The following is a 27,107-nucleotide window of genomic DNA, read 5'->3' as shown; positions in this document are numbered from 1 at the left end:
TTTTGTCATCTGACCCCATTCTAATCTTCACCCTCCTGCACACTTAAGGCATAAACCCCTTTTTCCCTTTTGCTGATCACAATTCAATCTCTAGAAATCCTTTGTCAAAGGTTCCTCTGAAAATCTTCTTAACCTTCAACTCTTCTGGTAAGCTTTTGATTACCCAAATTTATCTTTCTTTGCTATAGGCATAGGGTTTCCATTTACCTGTCTGTGAAATTCTTCCAGTGAGTGGTCTCTCCGACCATCTTAACCCACTTGGCAGCTTCTCAGCTTCCCACACGGGGAAGCCTGGATGTACATATATACCCCTGTGCATTATCTAAGAGAAGATAGAACAATCTCCAGTTGTTGCACCAGTATGAACAATGACACCAGAAATCTCTGGATGTTTCAGTGCATCTCTGCCTGAGTGAAGGCACATCCATGAAAGGAGTTTAGGAGAAAAGACCAGAACTTGGAGACACCAGGCTTCAGCCTAATGAGACGGAACCTCCCTCTGGAACCTGACAAAGTGTAGGGCTTGTTCATACTAAGTACCTCAGGACACCTTCTCTGTGTGAGAGTAGACCACCTTAACAGCCTAGACCATGGGAATGCCTCCGGTCCCTGAAGATTGAGATGTCAGGGGCAGTTCCCTTATCCTACTGGAGAAAAAGTCCACGTGATTCTGTTTATTGTTTTCCAGGGATGAGGGTCATGATTTCCAAATTGGCATAGAGCGATGCAGTGTTCAGGAACCTAGGATATGTGTGTACTTACAACGAGGAACCACAAGCATACTGAAGAGGTCAACATTTTACAGTAGGATCAGACAGGAAAGGCCTGGTTTTAGGAGTGGAATGGTGGTGTTGGGATTATCATATTTTTCAAAACTTACTTCATTTTTACTAAAGCAATATCCAATACATAGTTTGACTGAAGAACAACCATTATTAAATCCACATAAAAAATGCAACATACCTCCTCTTCCATTGACTTGTTTAATAACATCTGCAGTTCCTCCACATTCTGGATCTGAAGTTTGTTAATTGCCACAATTTGATCTCCATGTTTAAGTGCACACTTCTCATCTGAATATGCGACACTGTGGGCAAGATGAAGAATTTATTAGGAGGCCTTTATGACACACTTGACAAAGTGACTGGCTAAAAAAGGACCATTAGGATTGGAGAGAAAATGTATTTGGGGGGCTGGTGACTTGTGTGAAATCAGCCACAAGGTGGCACCATTGCTCAGTTTCCCAGGCCATGATTCACCCTGGCTTTGTGTTGATGCTGTACATTGGGCATAGAACTATACAGCGCAAGAACAGGCCCTATGGCCCAGTGTGCTGAATCAATTAGATTAGTTATCAAATAGCCAACTAAAATAATTCTTTATGCCTACACCACCCCGCCAGCACTTTTCAGGCATCCGCCACTCTCTGTGTAAAAAAACTTGTCCCTTACATCTCCTTTGAAAATACCCCCTCTCACCTTAAATGCATGCTTTCTCGTATGAGACATTTCAACCCTGGGGAAAAGATACTGTCTGTCTACTCTGCCTGTGCCTTTCATAATCTTATAAACCTCTGTCAGATCTCCTCTCAGCCTCTGCTGGTCCACAGAAAACAACCCACATTCGTCCAACTGATGCACGATCAATTACTCCAAAAGACTGGAGGTAGAGTAAATACTGAAAGGCTTTTATTAACAGTAAATGGACCAACGTCCCTGCTGAGTATCTGTCCTGGACTGGGGGAGGAGCGATGGCACAATCGCCTTTATTCAGGGGTCTGTGGGAGGAGCCACAGGAGCAGTCAGCAGAGGGGCGTGTCCAGACAGGTAACCCAGTTACAACCTATATATATGGTTTACCACACCGATCTCTTGTTATAGCACATGCCCTCTAATCCAGGCAGCATCCTGGTAAATCTCCATGCACTCTCTCCAAAGCCTTGACATCTTTCCCATAATGGGGTGACCAGAACCGTACACAATACTCCAGATGTAACCTAACTAGAGTTTTATAAAACTACATCACAACTTTCTGACCTATAAGGCATGAGTTTATGGAACACTAAACTGCACTTTTTCCCTTGTTGTCTTGGAGACGTATGTTTGCCCGAGCAGAATGCACAGAGGAAAACTGAATAGGGTGAAGCAGCCTTCTACAAAAAATCCTGAATTTCGCTGCATTCATCTCAAATGGATGGAAAATCATGCAAATTTTATTGCGGCTGTACCTCTTATTTCCTGATTTCTTCTTTATGCAGAGTGTTGTGCACAAGAAGAACGTCTGCCACTTCCACATAGTCACTTACTTCATCTACAGTCTGCGCACAAGTCTTAGGTACATATATATAGCTAGGGTGTCCACGACTTTGGCACAGTACTGTGGTAATTTAATATATTGCTCTGTACTGCTGCCATTAAAAAAACAAAATTTCATGTCATATGTGATAAACCTGATTCTGATCTGGGTCTCTAACGTGGACTGAGAGTGGGAAGGGGGCAGGGAGAGGGGAGTCATGGTTGGGAAAAGGGGAAGGGAGAGAGGAAGGAGCGGGAAGCACCAGAGCGACATCTGTAATGATCAATAAACCAATTGTTTCGAATTGAATGACCTTGCCTGATGTCTCAGGGCTGGGTGTGCCTGTCCCCACACAACCCTCCGCCCCTAACGCTCCTTCTCTGCCACCTGACCCACACCCCGATCGTGGCACACCACCCTCGCCATTCCTTTGCACCCTGCCAGTTTTACAAACTCGCTCTCTGCCCCATGTTGACGATTACAGTTCTGTGAAAAAATCTCAGGCATCCTAACTATATACTAAGACCTTAACACAGTAAAACCCAAGACTTTAACACAGTACAGCATGTTCTTCATCCTTGACAGTCTGTCAAGCTGAAGAATGACAAATTATCAGTGTGAGCAATTTGCAGGTCGTATGAATGTCTTGTAACAAGAAACTTAACGGTATTCTGGTTGTCAGCACTGAAGCTAAACAGGAAATGAAATGTGCTGTTGCAAGCACATTTTGTAACACTCACAAAACAATATTCTGTGGACTGAATCTGTACTCCAATGGCATCAAATATTACCAAAATGCATAAGACTGCCATTGAGTCAGCTTCGTTCAAAACACCAATGCAGTCCAGGTCTCTGTACAGCTTTTCCCTCTTTGTACGCTGCAATATGGAAATATCCTCTTTTCTGAGCAATTCTGAACTACCATTTGTTTTAACCAAGTGAATATTATATATCTTTATTCATACCTTCATACAAAGTATTTTGCAACAACTTAGAAGGAACAATTTTTTTTATTTCATGACTTAGTTTGTGTTGGTCTTAAAAATTTCATGTTAGAAGAAGAAAAAAATCAGAAGTGACTTACCAAACTTTGTTCTGCACTTCTAAAAGTGAAAGATTGGTTTTGAAGTCCTGTTGGCAAACAGCAACGTTCAATTTTAGCAGCTTGGTTTCTTCTGTAATTTTGCTGAGAAATAAAGATTTGTAAATATTGAGAATAATCTAGTGCAAATATCATCAAAATAAGTTTGAGATTCGTGTTGACCTGAGAAAGCTAAAATCTGTTTTGAAAAGTCTCATAGATCATGTGTCCAAGTAATTAATTGTTGGACAATACAGTTCTGTAGTCAGCCACTGGGCGTACAGAGGAGTATGCACGACTGACTCATGTGATCTACAGATAGCTGAAGGTCGAGGTCCCTACATGCCTGTCTTGGAATTAGAGAACAAAGAATTTCATCAGTTACTTTTGTCAGGCGTGGATCCTGCCAAACATAATTAGTCCAATCTTGGCTAAAATTTACAACACGGTAGGAGGCAGTTCTGTCCATTAGGTCCAAGACACACCCGCCGCTATCTGCAAGGAGTTTGTGCATTCTCCTGGTATCTGGGTGGGTTTGTTCCAGGTGCTCCACTTTCCTCCCATAGTCCACAGTTCACAAGTTAATTAGTCATTGTAAATTGTCCCGTGATTATGCTAAGGTTAAATCAGGGTATGCTGGGCAACAGGATTAAACTACTCATAAACTACTCTTTCTTGCTTAGTCCTTTGAGAGAAATTTTTCATCAGAATCAGGTTTAAAATCACTGGCACATAGCGTAAAATTTGAGAAATTGAGCTTACTGCAAAATAGCAACATTAGTTGATATGAAGACAGTGGGATCAAAGAGGCTACCCTCATCTTAAATTACCCAACCTTTCCCAGGCAGAGAGAATTCCAACCAAGTGATATTACACCATTGCTGTGGAGAATTTGCGCCAGGGGAGGAAGGAAGAAGGCTTTCTTACCTAATCAATGCTTCCAAGGCCTCTTTGGTAGATTGTTTTCCCTTGTTTGATTCTTCGAGTGGTGACTGATAACAATGTTCATCGAGGGAGCCACCTGGAAACGCGTCATCGCTGAACGAAGAAACCCACCTGTCAGTCACATGTTCATAATGCACCGAGCTGCACTAAGTTCAATACCGTCTTAAACAATACATTAAGCCAGGGCTATTCCTTGCTAAATAAGCAAACTAATGTAAGTACATTCATCCCTACACACAAATATTTCAAAGTAAGCAATATTTGGAAAAGTGTAAATAATATTACGTTTCATTAATTTTGTACTTTGATGTTTAATTTTGTGTCTTTTTCCCGTTTTTGCGACTTGTTCTTTTTTTTGCATGTTGGAGATTTGATGTTTTTCTTTCAACGGGCTGTATACAGTGATAATAAATGTACTTTGAATCTTTGAATTATGATCTTCTAGGTTTTACCTTAACCATATACAAATTGTTGTGTGTCTGTTTTATTTAATGTCCTGTCATGTTCAAAAGAAATTTATTTATTGAGATACAGCATGAGATAATCCCTTTGAGCCAGCGGCAGGGCAACCCACCGCTTTAACCCTACCCTAAGCCAGACGGTCACAGGGCGAACGTGCAAACACCTTACAGGCAGCTATGGGAATTGAACCCAGGTCACTGGCAAAGTGTTGTGCTAACCACTTTGCTACCGTGCTGTGCCAAGGTAAGTGTTTTTGCTTACTGAGTTATGTCACAGCTGGGGTATTGCATTCATTTCTGGCCACCCCATTCTAGGAATGAATTTGAGGCTTTGGAGAGGATCTGGAAGAGGTTTACCAAGTTGCTGCCTGGATTAGAAGGCATGAGCTATAAAGAAAGGCTGGGTAACTTGCGGTGTTTTCTCCGAAGTAGTAGAGTTGAGGGGAGATCTGATAAAGGTTTAAGGTTCTGAGAGGCATAGTCAGCCCACGGTTGAAATATCTAATACTAGAGGTCATACACACAAGGTGAGAGAGGCTAAGTTCAAAGATGTGCAGGCCAACTTTAAAAAAAAAATTAAACACAGAGTGGTGGGTGCCTGGAATGCACTGCCCAGGTTGTGGTGGAGGGAGATACGATCGAGGTGATCAAAAGGCTCTTAGATGGACACCTGATTATGGAGCAAATGGAAAGATATGGCCATTGTGCAGGCAGAAGAGTTTAATTGGAAATTTGATTACTAATTTAATCAGTTTGGCACAGCATCGTGGGTCAAAGGGCCGGTTCTTGTATTGCACAATTCTACATTCTATGCTCCAAAGTCTAAAGCTCCAGGAGGTTTCACCAGTCCTGATAAATTATCACAAATCTGAAATGTTGAGTATTTCTGACAGTGTTACTATTTGTTGCAGATTTCTGACATCTGCAGTGTTTCTCTTCGAAAAAAAATGATAAAAACTTGTGGAAATATTAATTTCAATGTCATCTCACCACTGGGGTGCACAGATGAAGAAAGCAGTATTAAATCCGATATTTTCAAGGGTGATAAATGGTTCACACCCACACCGTGCAACTCCCTAGCATTCAATTGCAAACTTGCCTCAAATTAGAATGCCTATTGAAAAGTATCTCAAGTTATTTGCAAAGTATAAAATTATAACATGGTTTTATTGGTTATACAACTTGGATGGAGTGGCAGTGCTGGTAGTTTCTACAAGTAAACACTGATTACAAACATTATCAAAGTTCATTTATGTTGCCTTTAAGTACAATAAAATTGATGTAGAACTATCTAATGAATTTAACAGACTTGTATCAAAATGTTTCCTGGGATCTATCCATCATATGTATAACAGAGTAGCAAATGCAATTTGTGTTGTGTTTCAAATTTATTTCCATTAATAACTTTTGTTCCTGAGAATTTTCCATTGTCATACCCAAAAAGCCCAAATCTAATCTATTGCCCGATCCTGTACCATGATTTCCTAACTCATATCAGTTGTGCATTCTGTGCAGAAAGGAAAGTAATTACATCTCATTATTTACTGGAGTTTGAAACCAATTTACATATGAGTACTAAAAGGCATAAGATAGAGAACAGCCAAGTTGCTTGTAAATTGCATTTAGGGAGGCTGACTGCCCTCAAAGGTAAACAATGACTCTTAAGGTTGGGATCAATCTTGTCAGATATAATTATGTTAGAAGTACATACATTGCCTTGAGATTTAAATAATTGCTTTCATCAGAAGATCCAAGAGAGCTGATAGATGAAACCGAATCATGCCAGGCTTTACTGTAATAATAAAAACATTGAAATGTAGTTGGCTTAACTTTCAAAGTCTTAACCCCTATTTTTAATTTTATTTTTCACATAATCATCATCATCATGTGCCGTGTCATAGAAAAGTTTGCCAAGAACAATCATGGTCATGGAAAGACCATGATCGCCCATGTCATACGACACGGTACATAACAAACAAGTGGTTGCACTGTACTGCTGCCACAAAGCAAGCTAGCAAGGTACGTCAGTGCTAGAGCTGATTGCCCAACAAATGTTTAACTGTCACATTTGTTTGAAGATGAGAAAGGCCTCAAGCCCATTTCAGGAACAGGAGAAAATCTGCAGATGCTGGAAATCCAAGCAACACACACAAGATGCTGGAGGAACTCAGCAGGCCAGGCAGCATCTATGGAAAAGAGTAAACAGTCGACATTTCGGGCCCAGATCCATCAGCAGTACTGGAAAATAAAGATAAGGAGTCAGAGTAAAAAAGGGAGGAAGGAAGAAGGTGATAGATGAAACCGGGAGAGGGGAGGGTTGAAGTAAAGAGTTCGGAAGTTGATTAGTGAAAGAGATACAGGGCTGGAGAAGGGGTAATCTGAGAGGACAGAAGTCCATGAAAGAAAGAAAAGAGGGATGAGCACAAGAGGGATGTGATAGGCAGGTAAGGAGATAAGGTGAGAGACGGAAATGGGATTGGGGAATGGTGATGGAGTTGGGGGGGCTTTATCAGAAGTTCAAGAAATCGATGGTCATGCCATGAGGTTGGAGGCTACCCTGGATGGAATATACTGTGTTGTTTCTCCAACCTGAGTGTGGCCTCATTGTGATAGGAGAGGATGGACGGTCATGTCAGAAAGGGAATGGGAAGTGGAATTAAAATGGGTGGCCACTAGGAGATCTACTTTTTCTGGCGGACGGAGTGCAGGTGCTCAACGAAGTGGTCTCCCAATCTGCATAAGGTCTCCCCGATATACAGGAGGCCACACCAGGAGCACCGGATATAGTATATGACCCCAACAGATTCATGGGTGAAGGGAGGTGTAGGGGCAGGTGTAGTACTTATTCCGCTTGCAAGGATAAGTGCCAGGAGGGAGATCAGTGGGGAGGGACGAAAGGACAAGGCAATTGCGTAGGGAGCGATCCCTGTGGAAAGCAGAAAGTTGGGGGGGGAGGGGGAGGGAAGGATGTGCTTGGTGGTGGGATCCCGCTGGATATGTATGGCAGAAGTTACAGAGAACTATGTGCTGGACACGGAGGCTGGTGGGGTGGTAGGTGGTAGCCTATTTAAGGTATGGTCAGTGCTTTGAGATTTTATTTATTTTTGCTAATATGGCAGAAGGTGAACTTCCAACTTATGATGAAGTCGATCTTACAACAGGAAGGGCAAAGACAGAAGAGATACTCTTCAGAGATAAACAAAACGTAGTATGGTCATATTTTTGTTACTAATCAACTCAATTTTTAACAGTATCTTATATACCTGTTAAACAAGCACATTGTGATCTCCAAAACAAAGAACAAAGAAGGTGCTTGTTAGAACAAGAGACAACCTGCAGATGCTGGAAATCTGAGCGACACATACAAAATGCTGGAGGAACTCAGCAGGCCAGGAAGTACCTATGGAAAAAATTCCTGCTGAAGGGTTTTGGCCTGAAACGTCAACTGTACTTTTTTCCATAGACGCTGCCTGGCCTACTGAGTTCCTCCAGCATTTTGTGTGTATTGTTAGAACATATATATCTTTCTAATTACAGAGGCCTATTATGTTAACTACCGAAATTCTTTGATACTCACATTGTGGACATGGACTCATAGATCCCCGAGTCAGCCGATACCACTTTATTATTTCTCCAGTTCTAGATTTGTGTCAGGAAAAAAACTGAATTAGCTTCTAAAAAGTTAATAAAAATTAGCCACATTTTGCAAATATACTGTTAGCTTTTAAAATCTCCAACTATGTGACAAACCCAGAGACGTTCATATTCAAAACTGCTTGTTTAAGTGTTTTGAGTTTGGGCTAGTTACAGCGTTATGTCGATCAATCTTTGTTGAGTGTTAAGATATTGCCTAATGAATACATTCACCTTGGTGATCTGGTTTTTTAATGTATCAGTTTCCTGGCATAAATCCTGCAAAAAGAAATGCTATTTTTAAAATTTCTTGTGCAATGGATCTGAAGGAATTTTGGCAACTTCTAAGTAAGATGAGATTAAATATGGGGACAGGGACAGGCAGAGTTGTTGTGAAATGTTTCCTACGGAGGTATCAAATACAGAGTCACGGTGCTATCATTTAGCCTAATCCCAAATGGAATTAGAGAGGATAGTCTGTCCTCTAATTTCACTTTATTTCATCTGGTTTAACGCATTAATACAGTTTTCCCAGATGACAGAAATGATAGTCGACTCCTCCTGGTGGGGCTCTACCACCTCCTACCTGCAGGTGACTAAAGGCAACACAATAATGCCTCATTAAACATTAGTGGCAATTTACTCCCCATGACGAGGCGTACAAGAGCAAGATAGATCAGCTGGTTGAGTGGTGTCACAGGAACAACATCAGTAAGACCAAAGAATCGACTGTGGACTTCAGGCAGGGGAAGCTGCAGGAACACACATCAGTCCTCATTGAGGGACCAGCAGTGGAAAGTGTGAACAATTTCAAGTTCTTGGATCTATCCTGGGCGCAGCATATGGAAGCAGTTATAAAGCTGGCTTGACAGCAGCTGTACTTCACTAGGAATCCGTATATCATCGACAACTCTCAGAAACTTCTACAGACGTACCGGGGAGAGCATTCTAGCTGGTTGCACAGGAATGGAAAAAGCTGCAGAAAGTTGTAAACTCGGCCAGCTCCATCATGGGCACTAATCTCCCCAGCATCGAGGACATCTTCAAAAGGTGAAGCCTCAAAAAAGTTGGCATCCATCATTAATGACCCTCATCACCCAGGACCTGCCCTCTTCTCATTGCTACCATCTAGATGGAGGTACAGGAGCCTGAAGATACACCCTCAACGTTTCAGAAACAGCTTCTTCTCCTCCGTCATCAGATTTCTGAATGCGCAATGAACCTATGAACACCACCTCAATATATTTTCCTCCTTTTTTTGCACTATTTATTTGTTTATTATTGATTTTATTATTTGTATTGCATTGTGCTGCTGCCACAAAACAACAAATTTCATGACCTATGCCGGTGATAGTAAACCTGATTCTGATTCTTGCACATTTCAAATGTGTTGGGGCACTTTACATCTTTTACAATACATTTTGCAAATAATAAATTTTGAACCACAGTTTTGCCATTTAATGTTTCCAGATGACAGGATTTGGTAGTTTTGTAGATTAAGTAATTAATGAATATTAGTGAGAAGCTTCTATTGCTGTCATCTAATTGACCTGGAAGTGATTGACTTACCAGGCCTTTCCTGAGGGCAAAGATGTGCTGATCAGTTTGGTGAGCTGGAGTTGTGAATAAGCACTGACCAGATTGGTGAGGTGGAGTTATCAATAAGAACCATCAAGTAAGGATTGCTAATGTCCCTCCTTTGATACTTTGATGCTGATAAGCCAGTTGTGCTTTAACAACAATCCAGTAGCTTCACAGCCACAATTACAGACACCAGTTATGATTATTATTACTATTGCTTTTTCTTTTTGTGTTTGCAGTTTGTTGTTTTTTTACACACTGGTTATCTGTCCGAACTGTTGGGAATGTCTTTCAATGATTCTATTGTGTTTCTTATATTTACTATGAATGCCCACAAGGTTGTGTATGGTGAGAGATATGTACCTTGGTAATAAATTCACTTTGAACTTTGATTTGTTTTATTTAACTGATAGACGCAAACTCAAACTCAGGTTTCTGGATTGATAATTCATGGCTTTGGGTACTGGTTCAGTAATTTAACAGAAGTGTTAATATAACCACAGTGGGGGAAAAAACAAGTAGGTAAGGAGCAACATTTTTTTTAAGAAATCTGTCAAACTTACAGCGGTTACAATCTTCCTGGGTACATCATAGTGGGATGGTGGCTCTGAGGTAGGCAGTGAATAACTACGTAGCTTTTCTCTGCTGGCTGGTTCGGGTGTGGGCTGCAAGTAAGAAAAGATGAGAGAAGCAACTTATTGTTTTGATACCTTTGCAGAGCATATAGAACATTACAACATACGACAGGCTCTTTGGCCCATAATGTTGTACTGACCTTTTAACCTACTCCAAGATCAACCTAACCCTTCCCTCCTCCACAGCTCTGCAATTTTGTTTCATCCAGGTGCCTATTTAAGCTACTCATGTTATCATTTGGTGAGCTGAGGCCTGCGTTGGTCAGGGTTGACTATGGATATTGCCTCTAGCCGTCTAGATACACAAGCCAGCATAGAACGATATGGAGAGCAGGCTGTTGCCCATGTAGCAAGCTGCCACTCTCCATGCATCTGATGAACCCAAAGGAACGGCAGGGACCGATCCAGTTTGGTACCAGCAACGTCACAGGAGTTGCTAGTCAGCATTGAATTCAATGTAGGACTGCCTTAGGGACTCCAGTTCCGGATTTTTTCCTTTGGGTTTACTCCTGAAGCCTTCCCAATGGGTGGGGACAGCCGCAAGGCAGCGGAGGTTTGAGATCAAAGTTTTCCTTCTCCGAGATGAGCTGACAAGCCCCACCTGCCCAAGGTGACGGGTTTTAAGTTACCAGTAACCTGCCTTTGCCCTTTTCCGGTCAGTAGAAATGGTTCCACTAGGCTTAGAAGCCAAGTCACAAACGAAGGCCTTAAGCTGAACCTGGTTGTCAGAGGCTATTTGAGGTGCATTTACTAGGTAGTGAGAGCTTGTCCCATTACCACTGATTGCTATAACAACCTTAAGGAACCTGTAATCATTTAAGATAATTTCATAATTTAATACAATTGTCATCTTCTGTAACTGGCCTGTCATAGCAAAGCCAGCTGCTTTTGCAGAGTCCTCTCAACTTGGAACAGAACTTATAGAGTCACCGTACAGCATACAGATTCTTTGGCCAACCAGATCTATGCTGACCACTCACCTGTACTAGGGGCAATTTACAGCTGCCAATGAACCTTCCAAACCACACATCTTTGGGGCTTGGGAAGAAACTGGTGTGCCCGGGGGGGGGGGGGGGTAATGTGCAAACTCAATGTAGACAGTACAGTGGTCAGTCTTGAACCCTGGTTACTGCAGATGTAAGAAAGCAGATTCTACCAGTGCAGCACTGGCAAATGTTTAGAAAGAGGACAATTACACTACCTGTGATAACCTGTGTTGGGCACTCCTGGGAATGTCATAAGGTTGGTTGGAGTCTTCATTGAAAGTATATTCAACAAATGGTTTTGGATTATTTGTGGCCTTTTGTTGCTTGCATGCCTGAAAACAAGGATACATTAGTAATCTTTCAATGAAGTCTGTCCAGTGCTTCAAATTCATTCAAGTCTGTAGCACCTTCTGTGTTTTCAGCACCTGGTCAACTCAAAATGCTTTTACTGCAAGGTATGCTGTCTCAAAAGTTCAACACATTTCACCACATCTTCACTTCCAAAGAACTGCAGATTGAAATAATCAATTATCTCTAAATCTGTGCAAAATATGTCCATCGTTCATGCACGTAGAAGTGCTTCAGATACGAACATCTTAAAACATTTTTATAATTCTATTTTAGAGATATGGTGTGGGACAGGCCCTTCCCGCGCCACCCGGTAAACCACCTATTAAACTCCAGCCTAATTACAGGGCAACTTACAATGACCAATTAACCTCCCAACCGGTACGTCTTTGGAATGTGGGAGGAAACCAAAGCACCCAGAGGAAACCCACACGGTCACGGGGAGAACGTACAAACTCCTTACAGATGGCGCTGGAATTGAACACCAAACTCTGACACGTCGAGCTGTAATAGCGCCGCACTAACCACTATGCTTTTCGATGCTGAGGTATTTTTTGGTCTAAAAGGTAAATTGCCATTTCGGTCTTTGTAATATCTTTATGGTATCTATCTGCTGTTGTTAAACTGCAATCTGTTCACAGTGCACAAAGTTGACTGCAGACAATGTGCAAGTTATATATAATTTATGTTAACTTAAATGTATAACTTATATTTACCCTCATCTCGTAATGCTGCAGCAAAAAGATACTTTTCATAGCATGATGTAAGCATATGACAACAATAAACTTGAACTTGTGTTTTGAGTCCCAAACACAATGCTGTGGATGCTGGAGATTTTGAGCTGCACATACAAAATGCTGAAGGAACCCAGCAGCAGGTCAGGCAGCATCTATGTAGGGGAATATTTCCAGCTGAGATCCTTCATCAACCACCAAGAGGACCACAACCTTGTCGTTGGGTTTGGAGGCTTGTGTGCCTCAATGACCCGGAGAGCGATGTTGGCTGGAGTCAGGGCTTTATGCTTTGGCTCTTGGTAGGGTCACCCATGCCAAACAGGGCAAAGAGTAGAGGGTAGAGGCCAGACTCAGAGTGGTCCACCGTTCCTCCAGGTTTGGGGGGGGGGGGTCAGCTCAGCCAGCCCCATCACCGGCACAACTCTCCCTACCGTCGAGAACATCTTCAAGGGGGTACCTCAAGAATCCATTACTGAGCACCCTCACCATCCAAAACAAACTTAATGATACTGTCAGTGACATTAAACCCCATTCTGATTCAAGGCAAAATTATAATTGCTTCTAGAAGCATTCTAGAAATGTCTACTCATCACATGCAGATTTTACATTACTGAAAAGAGCCTCTGGTCCAACAAATTCATGTCACTCAAGCCTTCTTGCATCTTTCCTTCTCTAACCCTCTCACCCCACTCCTCTCTTATGATCAACCAACTTCTCCTTTAATGCACCTTTGGCATTCTTCTCATCTAAGTTCTCTTGAAGAAAATTCCATGTTTGCATCACTCTCAGTAATGAAGCTTCCTACGAATTCCTCAGGTAGGACGATGATGATTATTATGTGGGTTTTACTATTCTTTTTCCCTAAAGTGAAAAGCACCCTGAGAGTCTGCTGTTTGACCAACTTCATACACTCTGACAAGATGGAGTATGTTATCAAAGTAAATTATCCAGTTAATCAAATCATTGAGAAACACCTTCAACTAACTGGGTTAATATTAAAGAGCAACACCAAGTTACCCATTACCTTTTAACCTATGTATACTTCCTTGATACCAGTCACTTTGGGCAGATGGGGCTTGTCAGATGTGATTGGCAGCTCATCTGGGAGAAAGAAAACTCTGATCTCAAACCTCTGATGCCTTGGGGCTATATCCACTCACGGGGAAGGCTTCGGGAGGAAACCCCAAGGAAAAATACAGAGCTGGAGTCCCTAATGTAGTCCCATGTTGAGTTCAATGTTGACTGGCAACTCCTGAGATGCTGTTGGTGCCAAACTGTATCGGTCTTTGCTGTGCATTTGGGTTAATCAGATGTGTGGAGAGGGGAAGCTTGCTCTCCATACTGTACTGCCCTGGCTCGCATACCTAGACAGCTTGGATCCAACTTCCATGGTTGACCCTGAGGCCTCAGGTTTCCTTCCCAATGGCCATCAAGTAAGAAGTATCAGCACCATAGAATGCACAGAAATATACTGCATTGCCTGCTCTTGCTGCAAAGCTTCATCTATTGAGACACAGATTTCTTCAGCTTCATTTGGTGGTGTAAGTTGTGATTGTAAGTGTAAGTTCAGATTGGTATTCACAAGTTCACAGGAATTATTCTGTAGATAAGCATTATTTAAAACTTGAAAACCAAGCATCCTAGAAATCTAAAGTTTAAGCCTAGTTCATGTATTTATTTATTTTTCAGTTGTATAAAACATTGCAAAATCCCACAACCCTTGGCACTGGTTTCCTGGATAATAAAAATACCACCTCAGAGTGTTGGTATAAAATCAATTTAAATATACTTTAACCAATAATCATATCACTACTAGTTCATGCTAAATTATAGATACAAGTTGCACACATTATGGAAGCACCTGTAGCATTTTAATTGGTGTTAAGATGATTCTAAATGAAGAAGTGCATTTGAAACTTTTCACCACAGTTAGCTTTGCATGTGTCAATTTTTTTTTACCTGGATTTGGCTTTCACACATCTGAAGCACACTTGCAATTACTTGATGCAGAAGTTCTAAGGATACTCTGAGAATGAAAAGACACAGTTAAAAGAGGTAATCTACAGGAAATTCTCACCGTTACACATGTAGCGATACCATTCCACAGCCCTGGTTATTGCCAGTCTTCCCCTAACTTCATGACCTTTAAAAGCTTAGTTGATGGAAACTTCTGTGAACTTCCAATGACTTCCCCCATATATATGAGCCCATAATTCTGTCACTTTAATTCCAGGTGCGTATGCCTTGGAATTATTTACAGTCCACTTCTATATCAGTTTCTTTCTTTATCTATTTATTTATTTAGCGATACAACACTGAACAGGCCCTTCCAGCCCACTGAGCCAAGCTGCCCAGCAACCCACCTTTTTAAACCTAGAATAATCACAGGACAATTTACAATGACCACTTAACCCGCCAAGCAGTACACCTTTGGACTGTGGGAGAAAATTGAAGCACTTGGAGGAAACCCACACAGTCCTCGGGAGAATGTATAAACTCCTTACAGAATCTGAAATTGAACTCTAAACTCCAATGCCCTGAGCTGTAATAGTGTTGCACTAACCACTATGTTACCATGGTGTCTGGTTCTACTGTCACCCCAGTCCAGGGACCCAAGTTTGGGTCATGTCTGTCTGGCTCTTCATCTCATGTTCTCAATATTTCTTTTCTTTTTTTCTTTTTGTATTTGCTCAATTTGTTGTCTTTTGCACACCGGTTAGTTGTCTGTCCTGTTGGGTGTGGTCTTTCATTTATTCCATTGTGTTTCTTGGATTTATTGTGCATGCATGCAAGGAACTGAATCTCAGGGTTGTATAAGCTGACATATTTGTACTTTGATAATAAATTTAAGCTGTATTTTGAAGTTTGTTCATTTTTCTTGGAACCACATTGGTGCACTGATTTCCTTCCAAGTGGCTAATATAAATTCTGTCGTGTGAGAGACAAAAGAACGAAAGGTGATGTTGGAACAAAAAATAGCAAGTTGGAACTGCACTTGATAGAAGCTCTGTTAAGCAATGTCAGAGATGAAGCTGAAGGGCATTACTATTGTGTGTAAAAAATCTCCAAGATGTATTGGACCTGTTTTCAGTGTCATACTTAGAAAGTCACCAGCAAGTTAATTGGAGACAGGATCAAAGACATCGAGCAATATGATTTATTAGTACCATGGTTAACTGGTAAACTCGGATAAATTCTTAAGCTTCAGAATATTAGTCATGACAATGTTCTGCTGCACTGTATTTATATAATATTAGTTATATTATAAATTTTCACCCAAGTTTCTCAGAACATTCTGCATTTGTTGATATCGAAATGCAATCATTTTAGTTCTCAATACTCACCCTTCTCCGATTAAAAAGTATTCTCTTTCTTCGGTCTGCACAAGCATAACATTTTCAGAAGAACATTTAAAAAGTTTCTGTAGTGTATTCCATTTTGGATGGTAATCTGGTCTAATGCAAAACTCTTTAATGCTGTTTAAATAAAGAGAAATATATTAAAGATTACCAAATGTGGTTTGAGTGTTAGCTTTTGAACACATTAATAAAACTTTAATAATTAAAACAGCAATTAAATGTTAAGCAACACACACTAAATGCTGAAGGAACTCTGCAGGTCAGGCAGCATTAGTGGAAGTGATGTCAATACAGTCAACGTTTCTGGCTGAGACCCTTCGTCGGGACTGGGAGGGAAGGGGAAGATGCCAGAATTAAAAGGCGGGCGGAGGGGAAGGAGGACAAACTAGAGGGTGATAGCTGACGCCAGGTGGGAGGGAAAAGTAAAGGGCTGTAGAAGAAGGAATCTGATAGGAGAGTGGGCCATGGGAGAGAGGGAAGGAGGAGCGGGATAGGGAGTTGAGAAAATATGAGAGACCAGAGAGGGGAGTAGAAGAATTGGGGAGATGGGAGGGAAAAATTACTGGAAGAAGAAATCTATGTTCAGCCAATCAGATTGAAGACTACCTGGACAGAATTATGAGGTGTTGCTCCTCTACCCTGGGAGTGGCCTCATCATGGAACGATGTTGGAAGCGGAATGGGAATAGAATTAAAATGGTTGGCCACCGGGAAATTCCACTTTTGGCGGATGGAGAAGGTATTAAATGCTAAGGAATAATCTTGAGTTTTACCCTTCTAATTAAAGGTCAGTCATTCATCATCTTCTTCACATTTGCAATGGTGGACAGAATTTGAGAGGGCAGAAGTTAATTCTTGTTTTGTTATGTACAAAGTCTCTTCTGTCTCCGTAATAGCTATGTTGAAATATTTGTACATTAATGGTGTTTTCCAGGACATTAATTGAAGAGCATTTGCTAACACTGAAGGCAAGAGTAGTAGATTGGGTTTTCCTTAGCTGGAAATTTCTGTCACTTATCAGCCCAAACTTGTGTGTTACCAGATCCTGTTTTAATTAGGCATGGTTCTGTGCACAATAGAGAATCATGACATGGCTGGTGTACAGATTATTCCTGAACTAATGACAGTAGAATGGTCATTAATGTGGCAACTAGAAAACACTGTGCAATGGTCACTTCCCTGAGGAATTCTACACATAAACTGAGCGGTCACTTTATTAGTACAGCGGCTGGGAAATATAAATATATAATCAGCCAATCACGTGGCAGTAACTCAACGCTTAAAAGCGTGCAGGCATAGTCAAGAGGTTCAGTTGTTGTTCAGATCAAGCATCAGAATGGGGAAAGAAGTGTGATCTAAGTGACTTCGACCGTGGAATGTTTGTTGGTGCCAGATCGAGTGGTCTGAGGATCTCCGAAATTGCTGTTCACTTTCTGGGGTTTTCACTCACAAAAGTCACTAGAACAGGGGTTCCCAATCTCTTTAATGGTTCTCTACCAGAGGTCGAATGGCCCGTAGACCCCAGGTTGGGAATCGCTGCTCTAGAGTTACAGAGAATGGTGCAAAAAACAAAAAAAAAATCCAGTTCTATGGGTGAAAATGCCTTGTTAATGAGAGAGGTTAGATGAGAATGTCCAGACTGGTTCAAGCGGACTGGAAGGTAACAGTAATTCAAATAACCATGCATTACATGAGTGGTGTGCAGAAGAGCATCTCTGAATGCACAACACATCAAACCATGAAGTGGATGGGCTAGAGCAATGGAAGACCACGAATGTACACTCAGTGGCCACTTTATTAAGTAGGAGGTACAAATAATGTTACCTATTTTTCATGACACGAAGTGGGATGTAACACAGTCATTTCTCTTCAGCCTTTTCCAATGGCTTTAGGTTTATTTGGGCTTTCCAGTGTCAGGACCGAGCAAAAGATAGCAATACCCTTTCCTCCAACACTTTTTTTTTAAAACTCATGCATGTACTTGGGTCAGGGATAGCCAATCAGATTCAATATAGCAAGGATACTCCAATGGACTTACAGCTTTGGAAACTGTACTTAAAGCTTTTGAAAAGAAAGATGAAATATATCACAAGAGTACTAACTTTAGGATGCATCACTTGATCTAGAAATGGAGGATGGATTACATATGGAACATGTCTTGCAGTGAAAATAATATGTAGATCGGGATTAATAAGTTCTACCATGGATAGTCCCAAGCCAAGTTGTGAAAGGAGGAGGGTTAGGTATGCAGCTAGTAACCCCATCCCATAAAAACCCAGAGCTCCAGAAATGTTAACAGAAGCTCCAAAGACCTCATCTCTGGGAGAAGATGGGCTACACTTGTGATAACTTGAGAGACTGGCCCAGGACAGAGAACTCTGGTGAGTTGCTGATGGCAGCCTATGCTCCAGAAGGGGATGATGGCTTAAGTAGATAAGTCAGAATTAATACTGAAAACTGTCGGAGGAACCACTCTCAACTAAGTCGAAACTGAGAGTGCTGTCTCTGAGCAAAAGTTGATTGAGTAGCCACTTCAGGTTCAATCATCAAAATTTACCAGACAAATTAATAAAAGACAAACTGTTCTAAAGAGAACTTGGTATAGATATTCTATAAACCACAGCAGAACTTCAAAGCATGAAAAATAAATTAACTTTAATAACGTGTTCTTACTCTCTTATAGGTATCTTGCCCAGAGGCGGTGACTTTCGGCTCACTTCCTTGTTTTTGAAGTAACTCAGAACATGTTCTTCTTTTGATTTTGCCAGTATGAAATATCGTTTTTTCCATGATGACTAAGAAAAGAAAATAATGACTGAGTAAAGCCCAATCAACTCCGAGAGCAAGTTGGCTAGAAGCACACTTTGGTTACTTGGTGGCATTGGGGTAACAAGCCCAAGGTTTGCTCCTCACAGAGATTAATTTCAGAAAATGCAAATTTTACATCATGCTGTGGTAAATAAATGCTATACATTCACAATTTTGTCTCTTAGTTCTCCTTCTATGACAGTCCCCTGGAGTTGAGGATGACCTGCTTCCAGTGAGGTTCTGTCTTCTGAGGTGGGTGATGAAGACTGTTGTAAACTGCAGACCCTTCCACGAATAGGCAGGAAGTGACTGAGGGGGCGAGGTTGTAACATGCCGTGCTCTTTCCCCTCTAATACGGGGATTCTGCGCGCTCCTGATATATATCCTCCAGGTATTCAATGCAAACCTGAATGCTCCGGCACTTCGGGTGGTCATGGGCCGATGGTTCCCCAGAATCAGTGGGAATTTTGAACTTTATGGAAACTTTGAGCACATCCTGCAGTCCTTTTCTCTGTCTGCCTGCTAACCTCCTCCCACAAGCTCAGAATAAGGGTCGTGTTTTGGGAGTTTGGTGTCAAGCATGCAAGTGATATGGCCAGTCCAATGCTGTTGGTTTAGTGCTACAAAGGCCCCAGAGCTGGGGGTGTGGTTGGGAGAAAAGGCTGACACCGATTCATTTACCTTTTCAGGGAATTTGGAGGATTTTGCTGAGTGTTACTGGTATTGATCACATGCATGCCAGGGATTCCCAACCTTTTTTATGCCACTTACCAATAGCATTAAGCAAGGGGCCTATGGACACCAAGTTGGAAAGCCCTGCAGGTGCTTCAAGTATCAGAAGCCTAGAGGCCATCATTCACTGAAGCCAGACAGACCAACAGTCTTGTGTCAAGTAAGATCGTTTAACTTAGTCAACCAAATTTTCATAAACATCATATACTGGGTGAATGTTAAAACTGTACTGATATGGAAGTCACAAACAAGAGAAAATCTGCAGATGCTGGAAATTCAAGCAACACACACAAAATGCCAGAGGAACTCAGCAGGCCAGGCAGCATCTATGGAAAAGAGTACATTCGACGTTTCGAGCCCAAACCCTTCAGCTGGACTGGAGAAAAAAAGATGAGGAGTAGCGTTAAAAAGTGGGGGGGGGGGGAAGTGGAAGGAGAAACACAAAGTGATAGGTGGAATTGGGAGGGGGAGAGGTGAAGTACAGAGCTGGGAAGTTGATTGGTGAAAGAGATACAGGACTGGAGAAAGAGGATCTAATAAGAGAGGACTGAAGGCCCTAGAAGAAGGAAAAGAGAGGAGGAGCACCAGAGATGGTGAGAGAGGGTAAAGGGGATGGGGAATGGTGAAGGTGGGGGAGCCCATTACCAGAAGTTCAAGAAATTGATGTTCATGCCATCAGGTTGGAGGCAACCCAGACAGAATATAAGGTGTTGTTCCTCCAGCCTGTGTGGCCTCATTGTGACAGCAGAGGGCGCTGTGGATAGCCTTATCGAAATGGGAATAAGAAATGAAATTAAAATAAGTGGCCAGCGGACACCACCTCAGAATAGAGGGGCATCTTTCTAGAACAGAGGTGAGGAGGAATTTTAGCCAGAAAGTGGTGAGTCTGTGTAATTTGTTGTCACAGATGGCTGAGCAGGCCAAGTCATTAAGTATACTCAAGGCCACACTGGGAGCTCCAGATACAGTAGATGACCCCAACAGACTAACAGGTGAAGTGTCGCCTCACCTGGAAGGACTGTTTGGGGCCTTAAGTTGTGTTGAGGGAGGAGGTGTATGGGCAGATGTGGCACTTGTTCTGTTTGCAAAGATAAGTGCCAGGAGGGAGAGCAGTGAGGAGGGATGAATGGACAAGGGAGTCGCGTAGGGAGCAATCCCTGCAGAAGGCAGAAAGTGGGGGCGAGGGAAAGATGTGCTTGGTGGTGGGATCCCATTGGAGATTGCGGAAATTTCAAAGAATTATGTGCTGGACACAGAAGCTGGTGGGGTGGTATATGAGGACAAGAGGAACCCTATTCCTGGTAGGGTGGCGGAAGGATCGGGTGAGAGCAGACTTGCGTGAAATGAAAGAGATGCTGTTGAGGGCAGTGTTGATGATGGAGGAAGGGAACCTCCTTTCTTTGAAGAAGGAAGACATCCCTTTTGTTCTGAATTGAAAAGCTTCATCCTGAGAGCAGATGCGGCGGAGATGGAGGAATTGAGAGAAGGGAATGGCGTTTTTACATGTAACAGGGTGGGAGGAGGTATAGTCCAGGTAGCTGTGAGAGTCCGTAAGTTTACAAAAGACATCAGTAGATAAGCTATCTCCAGAGATAGAGACAGAGGAGATAGAGAATGGGGAGGGAGATGTTGGAAATCAACCAGATAAATTTGAGGGCAGGGTGGAAGTTGGAGGCAAAAGGAATGAAGTGAACGAGCTCAGCATGGGTGCAGAAAGCAGCACCAATGCAGTCATTGATGTAGCTATGGAAAAGTGGGGGACAGTTTCAAGTGTAGGCTTGGGACATAGATTGTTCCATTTAGCAAACAAAAAAGTAGGCATAGCTGGGACCCATGTGACTGTCCATGGCTACACCTTTTGTTTGAAGGAAGTGTTTTTGGTTATCAATATATTTTGTTGAGATTTTTTTGCAGAAATATTTAAAGACACCTTGTATGAAGGGGGAGTCTAAGACCAGATGACACAGCCTCAGAATACAGCAGCATCCTTCTAGAATGGAGACGAGGAGGAAATTCTTTAGCCAGAAAGTGGTGAATCTGTGGAAGTTGTTGCCACAGGTGGCTGAGGAGGCCAAGTCATTGGGTGTATTTAAGGCAGAGGTTGGTAGATTCTTGATTGTTCAGGACATGAAAGGATTTGGGGAGAAGGCAGGAAACTGGGGCTGAGGGAAAATAGATCAGCCATGATGAAATAGCAGAGCAGACTCGATGGGCCAAATGGCCTAATTCTGCTCCTGTATCTTATGGTCTTCTGGTTATTTTGTAAATTTAAATTCACTCCCTTCACCCTGTATTAACAGACATAACTGTTGCTGAAAGGCCAGTTCCTGTGCTGTACACTTCTGTAACTCGTGAAAGTGACAGGACAAAATTGGATAACTCAGGTAATATTCATTTCAGGTAATATTCCTGATTTTGCTGTGTGACATTGTGCAGTAGGTTATTCAAATTTAAGTTAAAAGTGGAATTCTGGCGCATATAATTAGAGTACATCAGAATCAGGATCAGGATTGTTATCACAGATTTATGTCCTGAAACTTGTACAGCAGTACAGTACAATACACAACATGTGCAATAAATTACAAGAAATAAATTTTTAAAATTACATCAGTAGTGCAAAAAAAGAGCAAAATTAGTGAGGTAATGTTCATGGGTTCTTTGTCTGTTCAGACACTCATATGGTGGAGGGAAAGGAACTGTCATTTCACTAAACTTTTTGTCCCTTTGTTTGATAGGACAACTTTTTCAATGGCTGTTCACTAAATTTTTAAGCGCATTGATGGGATGTTTTGCTAAAAGGTAATACTCTCTTCAATTTAAAGAAATATTTATTTGTTGAATAGGCTCTTCCATGCCCTTCGAGCCACACCACCCAGCAAACCCCTGATTAAATCCACGCCTAATCACAGGACACTTTACAACGACCAATTAACCCACCAACCAGTAAGTCTTTGGATTGCAGGAGAAAACAGGAGCACCTGGAGGAAACCCACGCGTTCACGCAGATAACATACAAACTCCTTACAGGCAGTGGCAGGAATTGAACCTGGGCCATCTGTACTGTAAGGTGTTCTGTTAACCACTACACTACTGTGCCAGGTTTTATGTATGAAAAAAAAAGATTTTTAAGTTTAAGAATACAGATTTCTACCGTATCACATTATACTCACATGGATTTTTGCTTGCAATTTAGCTGTACTTTCAATACCAGAAATATATTCATGAATGCTTAAAAAGCTGTCAAATATAACATCACAGTGAATATTTTGAATGTACCTGTGTTGCAAATTGATTCATAGGTGGTGACTTTATCAAATAGTCCTCATAGCAAATGTCATCCTCCTTGATGTCATTTCCCACGTAAAATGCTGAACTACCTATTTTGAAACATTGTAGCATTAATTTAACTGTATTTTATAAGATAACTATGTATTAGTACCATATCAAATAAAAAAATATTTTCAGCAGGTTTCACACTGGTTTACTTTCATGATAGTGCAGTCCAAAGCAAAGGAAAAAATAGTACCAAATTTCTAAACTTCTAAAATAGCATGGAATCTGTAAAATTTTAAGATCATGCCAAATCCCTTAAAGATTCAAAGTAAATTTATTATCATGCAGAATACTACTGTCAGAGATTCGTTCTCCCACAGGCAGCAGTGAAACAAGGAAGCACCATGGAAACCGTGTGATAAAACACCAAACACCCAATGTGTGGAAAAAAACCAAATTGTGCAAGTGGCCAAAAGCGAGCAAGAAATCTGGCCAAGTAGCACGAATATAATGCTCAGATTGTAAGAGTCTGGAATTACTAATGCAGACAGCAAAGTTTTTTTTAATCCCATCCCCAAGTGAGATTCTCAGTTCATTTTTGAAACGTTAGTCATTTTCAATGAAAGAGAGCAACAGTAGTTTTGGTGAAAATAGCACACGGAAAAGGTGGTGGTGAAGAAAGGATTCTCTGGTGTTCTCAGGTAGAATAAAAGTTTTCGATTACAATGCAAGCTAAATAATGTGATCAAGCATTTTTCAATGTGAGCCGAAGGGTCTGTATTGTGCTGTAGGTTTTTTAAGCATTTTTCTTTGAAAAATGGAAACCATTTAAAAATGTACCATAATTACCTTTTTTATTCATTTTTAAGAAGATTTTTACTATTCAAAATGATCTGGTGGGAGAAGAATAAAATGTGTCAGCAAACTCCAAGAATGTTAAACAGAAATATACAGTAGTTCTAAAAAAAATCCCAAGATCCAGTCAGTGCCAATATTTCAGATTGGTTCTTTACTAACAACAAGAACACAGTGAATTGAACTTGGTAACGTTCAACATTTATGGTTAAGTATTATATTTTATCAGTTTATACTATTTCCGATGGCGGGGTGGAAATGTACCTCTACCAAAGGAGGTGTAGTGGGCTCCTTCCCTCCATTAGCCTGCAGGTCACCCTTGGGCAAGGTGTAGCACCTGCTTCACCCCCCAGTCAGGGTCACGTGAAGTGATAAGAGCAGGTGGTGGATGGTCATACAAGCAGTTGGCACGTATCACAAGTCCTGGTTATGTGACAACTGATATCAGGCTGACAAACTCTGAAGAGTATTGATAAGGGCTGGGGTCACCTGTCCTGTAAAGACACTGCCCAGAAGAAGGCAATGGCAAGGCACTTCTGTAGAAAAGATTTACTAAGAGGAATCATAGTCAGGGACAGATAAAAGAATAAGAACAACAGTATGCAGGGGTCGTCCCCACAGGCAACAATCAGATGGAAGATCATGATTGCCCACATCTCAATTTCCCTCGGGATCAATAAAGTATATCTATCTATCTATATGACAAGGCACATAATGATGATGATGATACTACAACTTATACAAAGTCCAGTTAGGGTCAGAAATACCTAATTTAAAATACCTAACCTAAAATACCTAAGTTCAGAAGGGGGAAATATAGTCCGGGTGCTTAAAACACACCAGCCCAATTTGACGTCATTGAAAGGTGCAATCTTTTGTGTTGAACAGCTGCAATAATGATGCACAAGGTGTTACTGCTTCCACAGCAACATTGTGGACCAGTGTTGCTGGGACACAAGCCAGGGTCTGATCAACCCTGGCTGGATCGCTTGGGCAAGAGTGTCTGATGTTGGAAGAACTGAAACACCCGATGACCCCAGGTTACATCACTGATGATGTGTCCCAGTGCATATTTATATACATACATACATGGACATCTCTTTAGAACCCAGATGAGGAGGAATTTCTTTAGCCTGAGGGATTTTTATAGGAAAATGATAACCACACAGAAATGCTGTGAAGCTTGCAAATCACAGCAAGTAAACATGAACACATAGGAGAGCACAGAATCTTATTCTGATATTGTTTAGTTTTCCTGTTTTACTTCTTTTCCTACAAGAAAGCAAAATTCCTTCACTCAGGTCTCACCCAACGAATTTAAGAGTCCTAGTTGCGTGAAACAATTGTGATGATCGAGTGTGAGAGTGAGAGTGAGAGAGTGAGAGAGAGTGAGAGAGTGTGAGAGAGAGAGTGAGAGAGTGAGAGAGAGTGAGAGAGAGAGAGAGAGAGAGAGATGCAACTGACCCTCCTACTACATCGTTCAAGGTTCATGGTACATTTATGATCAAAGTATTATTCAGTATACAACTCGGAGAATCGTCGTCAAAACAAAACAGCCACAAAACAGTGAAAACCATGGAAACCGTTCAAAGAAAAACATCAACAAACCACCCTGCCAAAAAAAAATTAAGCATCGTTCGAACGATTTGGCCCTGGCCTGGAGGGCACCTGACAAGCAACTGGGTTTCCCAAACCACCATACAGCATAGACTGCTTAGAAGGTCGATCCAAACACACTTTATCGGCGCGCAGTTGTTAACATCAGGACACTAGAATACGATCGGCCGTGACAGCTCCCACTGTCCGAACACCACAGGCTTATTCTCTTCAGCTCCTGGCGCAAATCCCGAGCGAAGGTATTTTATTTCGTATTCAAGTGGACCGAGAGTGCCTGGACGAAGGAACCTCATTCTAGCCGCTTTATGCCACAGTGTTACAGCAATTGTTGCGGCACAGTCGGTGGGGTAGGTGCTAGGGTGTAAATTCGGCCCACTTAGTCTGTGCTAGCTGTCTGCGAAGCAATACGTTCCCTTACTCTTTCCCTGCAGGCCTGCAAGTTGTTTTTATCTCTACTGTCTTTGCAAATGTCTTTCGTTTCCAGCACACCTTGTCTTGCAGAGAAACGGACTGTTCAGTACTGAGTCTCACCTGGGATCAAACACATCGTTATGGAGAAACTCCCAACATTTTTCCTCAAGTGGGGGAGTCGGGAACACAAGGTCGTCTCCTTAGAATAGAGATGCGGAGGCATTTATTTACCAAGGGGCGATGAAACTGAGGCGGACAAGTCACTGGATGTGCTAAGTATATAGTTCTTAGTTAGGGCGTCAAAGGTTACGGAAAGAAGGCAGAAGAATGGGGTTAAGAGGGATAATACATCAACCATGGCGCAGCAGGCTCGATGAGACAAACAATTCTGCTCCTATGTCTTATCGTCAACACATCATCAGCCACTTTCTGATTTTGCACTTTCCCCGTTATTTAACCTGTGCAACATATACAACATTTAAAAAAAAACCTCTTCCCTCAATTTTCTGAAGAATTCTATAAAACCCCGTAAAGCCTCTCTCTGTGTTTAACCCCGTTTCGGGAGGCGGACTTGACAGCACTTACTGTACTGCGAGCTTTCCGCTCCCTCCGCTGAAGCCGGTATATTCCGTGCGTTGCAGTTCAGTCCCGAGCGATGCCGTGCGTACACCTCGCTAGAACTCTCGCTGCTCTTCTGACTGCGAACGAGCTTTTTAAGTTTTCTCAAAGGGGCATTCCACCCGGAAATCACACACCTCGGTGCTTTTTCTTTCTCCCCTCTCGGTCGACGTCAACTTGTAATCATTAATCAAATTCTGCAGCCCCAGGGCGTGACCGTCTCCAGTGACTTTGTCACAGTTAACAAGGGACCAAAAATACAGCTGGGGTTTGTTGGGCCACATCCAATAACCACACGGGAAAGAAGGGAATTTTTTTTTTAAAAAGTTTCTTGGTTCTACACATAGTTTGAAGTTCTCGGTATCGGTCAGAAGCCATTATGTCAGTCAACGCAAGTGTGGGAAATAGAGACAGTACTCGGGAATTTCATTTCCTTTGGCTTTTGGCCAATATGGATTGTATAATCCTGGCAATTCTGGACAATGTCTCGCACCTTCTGCACGCCACCTTGGCTGAACAGAGGAGCACTTTTAGTAACGCAAACACGAGAAAATTTGCAGATGCTGGAAATTCAAGCAACACGCATCAAAGTTGCTGGTGAATGCAGCAGGCCAGGCAGCATCTCTAGGAAGGGGTAAGTCGACGTTTCGGACCGAGACGCTTTGTCAGGACTAACTGAAAGAAGGTCTCGGCCTGAAACGTCGACACTACCTCTTCCTACAGATGCTGCCTGGCC

The 27,107-nt window shown here is 41.9% G+C and overlaps 1 protein-coding gene across 3 annotated transcripts in view; it reads right to left on the bottom strand.

Moving 5' to 3' along the window:
• The window catches only part of LOC134359076 (pleckstrin homology domain-containing family S member 1-like), a 32,409-nt gene extending 5,860 nt beyond the window's left edge, over nucleotides 1-26,549 (bottom strand). Inside the window, exons 1-13 of one of the 3 annotated variants that reach the window (XM_063071986.1) lie at nucleotides 26,339-26,546; nucleotides 23,720-23,763; nucleotides 22,874-22,974; nucleotides 18,731-18,852; nucleotides 16,044-16,175; nucleotides 14,659-14,725; nucleotides 11,833-11,949; nucleotides 10,560-10,661; nucleotides 8,360-8,421; nucleotides 6,494-6,574; nucleotides 4,304-4,414; nucleotides 3,380-3,481; nucleotides 964-1,087 (exon numbers count right to left, since the gene is read on the bottom strand). In XM_063071986.1, coding sequence (XP_062928056.1) covers nucleotides 964-1,087; nucleotides 3,380-3,481; nucleotides 4,304-4,414; nucleotides 6,494-6,574; nucleotides 8,360-8,421; nucleotides 10,560-10,661; nucleotides 11,833-11,949; nucleotides 14,659-14,725; nucleotides 16,044-16,175; nucleotides 18,731-18,852; nucleotides 22,874-22,974; nucleotides 23,720-23,732 — 1,134 coding nt within the window. In that variant the 5' untranslated portion in view covers nucleotides 23,733-23,763; nucleotides 26,339-26,546. Of the gene's footprint in view, nucleotides 1-963; nucleotides 1,088-3,379; nucleotides 3,482-4,303; nucleotides 4,415-6,493; nucleotides 6,575-8,359; nucleotides 8,422-10,559; nucleotides 10,662-11,832; nucleotides 11,950-14,658; nucleotides 14,726-16,043; nucleotides 16,176-18,730; nucleotides 18,853-22,873; nucleotides 22,975-23,719; nucleotides 23,764-26,338 lie in introns of all 3 variants that reach the window. The other 2 variants (XM_063071988.1, XM_063071987.1) reach the window with 2 other exon arrangements.
• Between the last annotated feature and the right edge of the window lie 558 nt (nucleotides 26,550-27,107).

This window comes from Mobula hypostoma, chromosome 19 (assembly GCF_963921235.1).
Source record: "Mobula hypostoma chromosome 19, sMobHyp1.1, whole genome shotgun sequence".
Taxonomy (NCBI): Eukaryota; Metazoa; Chordata; class Chondrichthyes; order Myliobatiformes; family Myliobatidae; genus Mobula; species Mobula hypostoma.
Note: the sequence above shows the minus strand (reverse complement) of the source record. Positions and strands in the feature narration are given on the sequence as shown.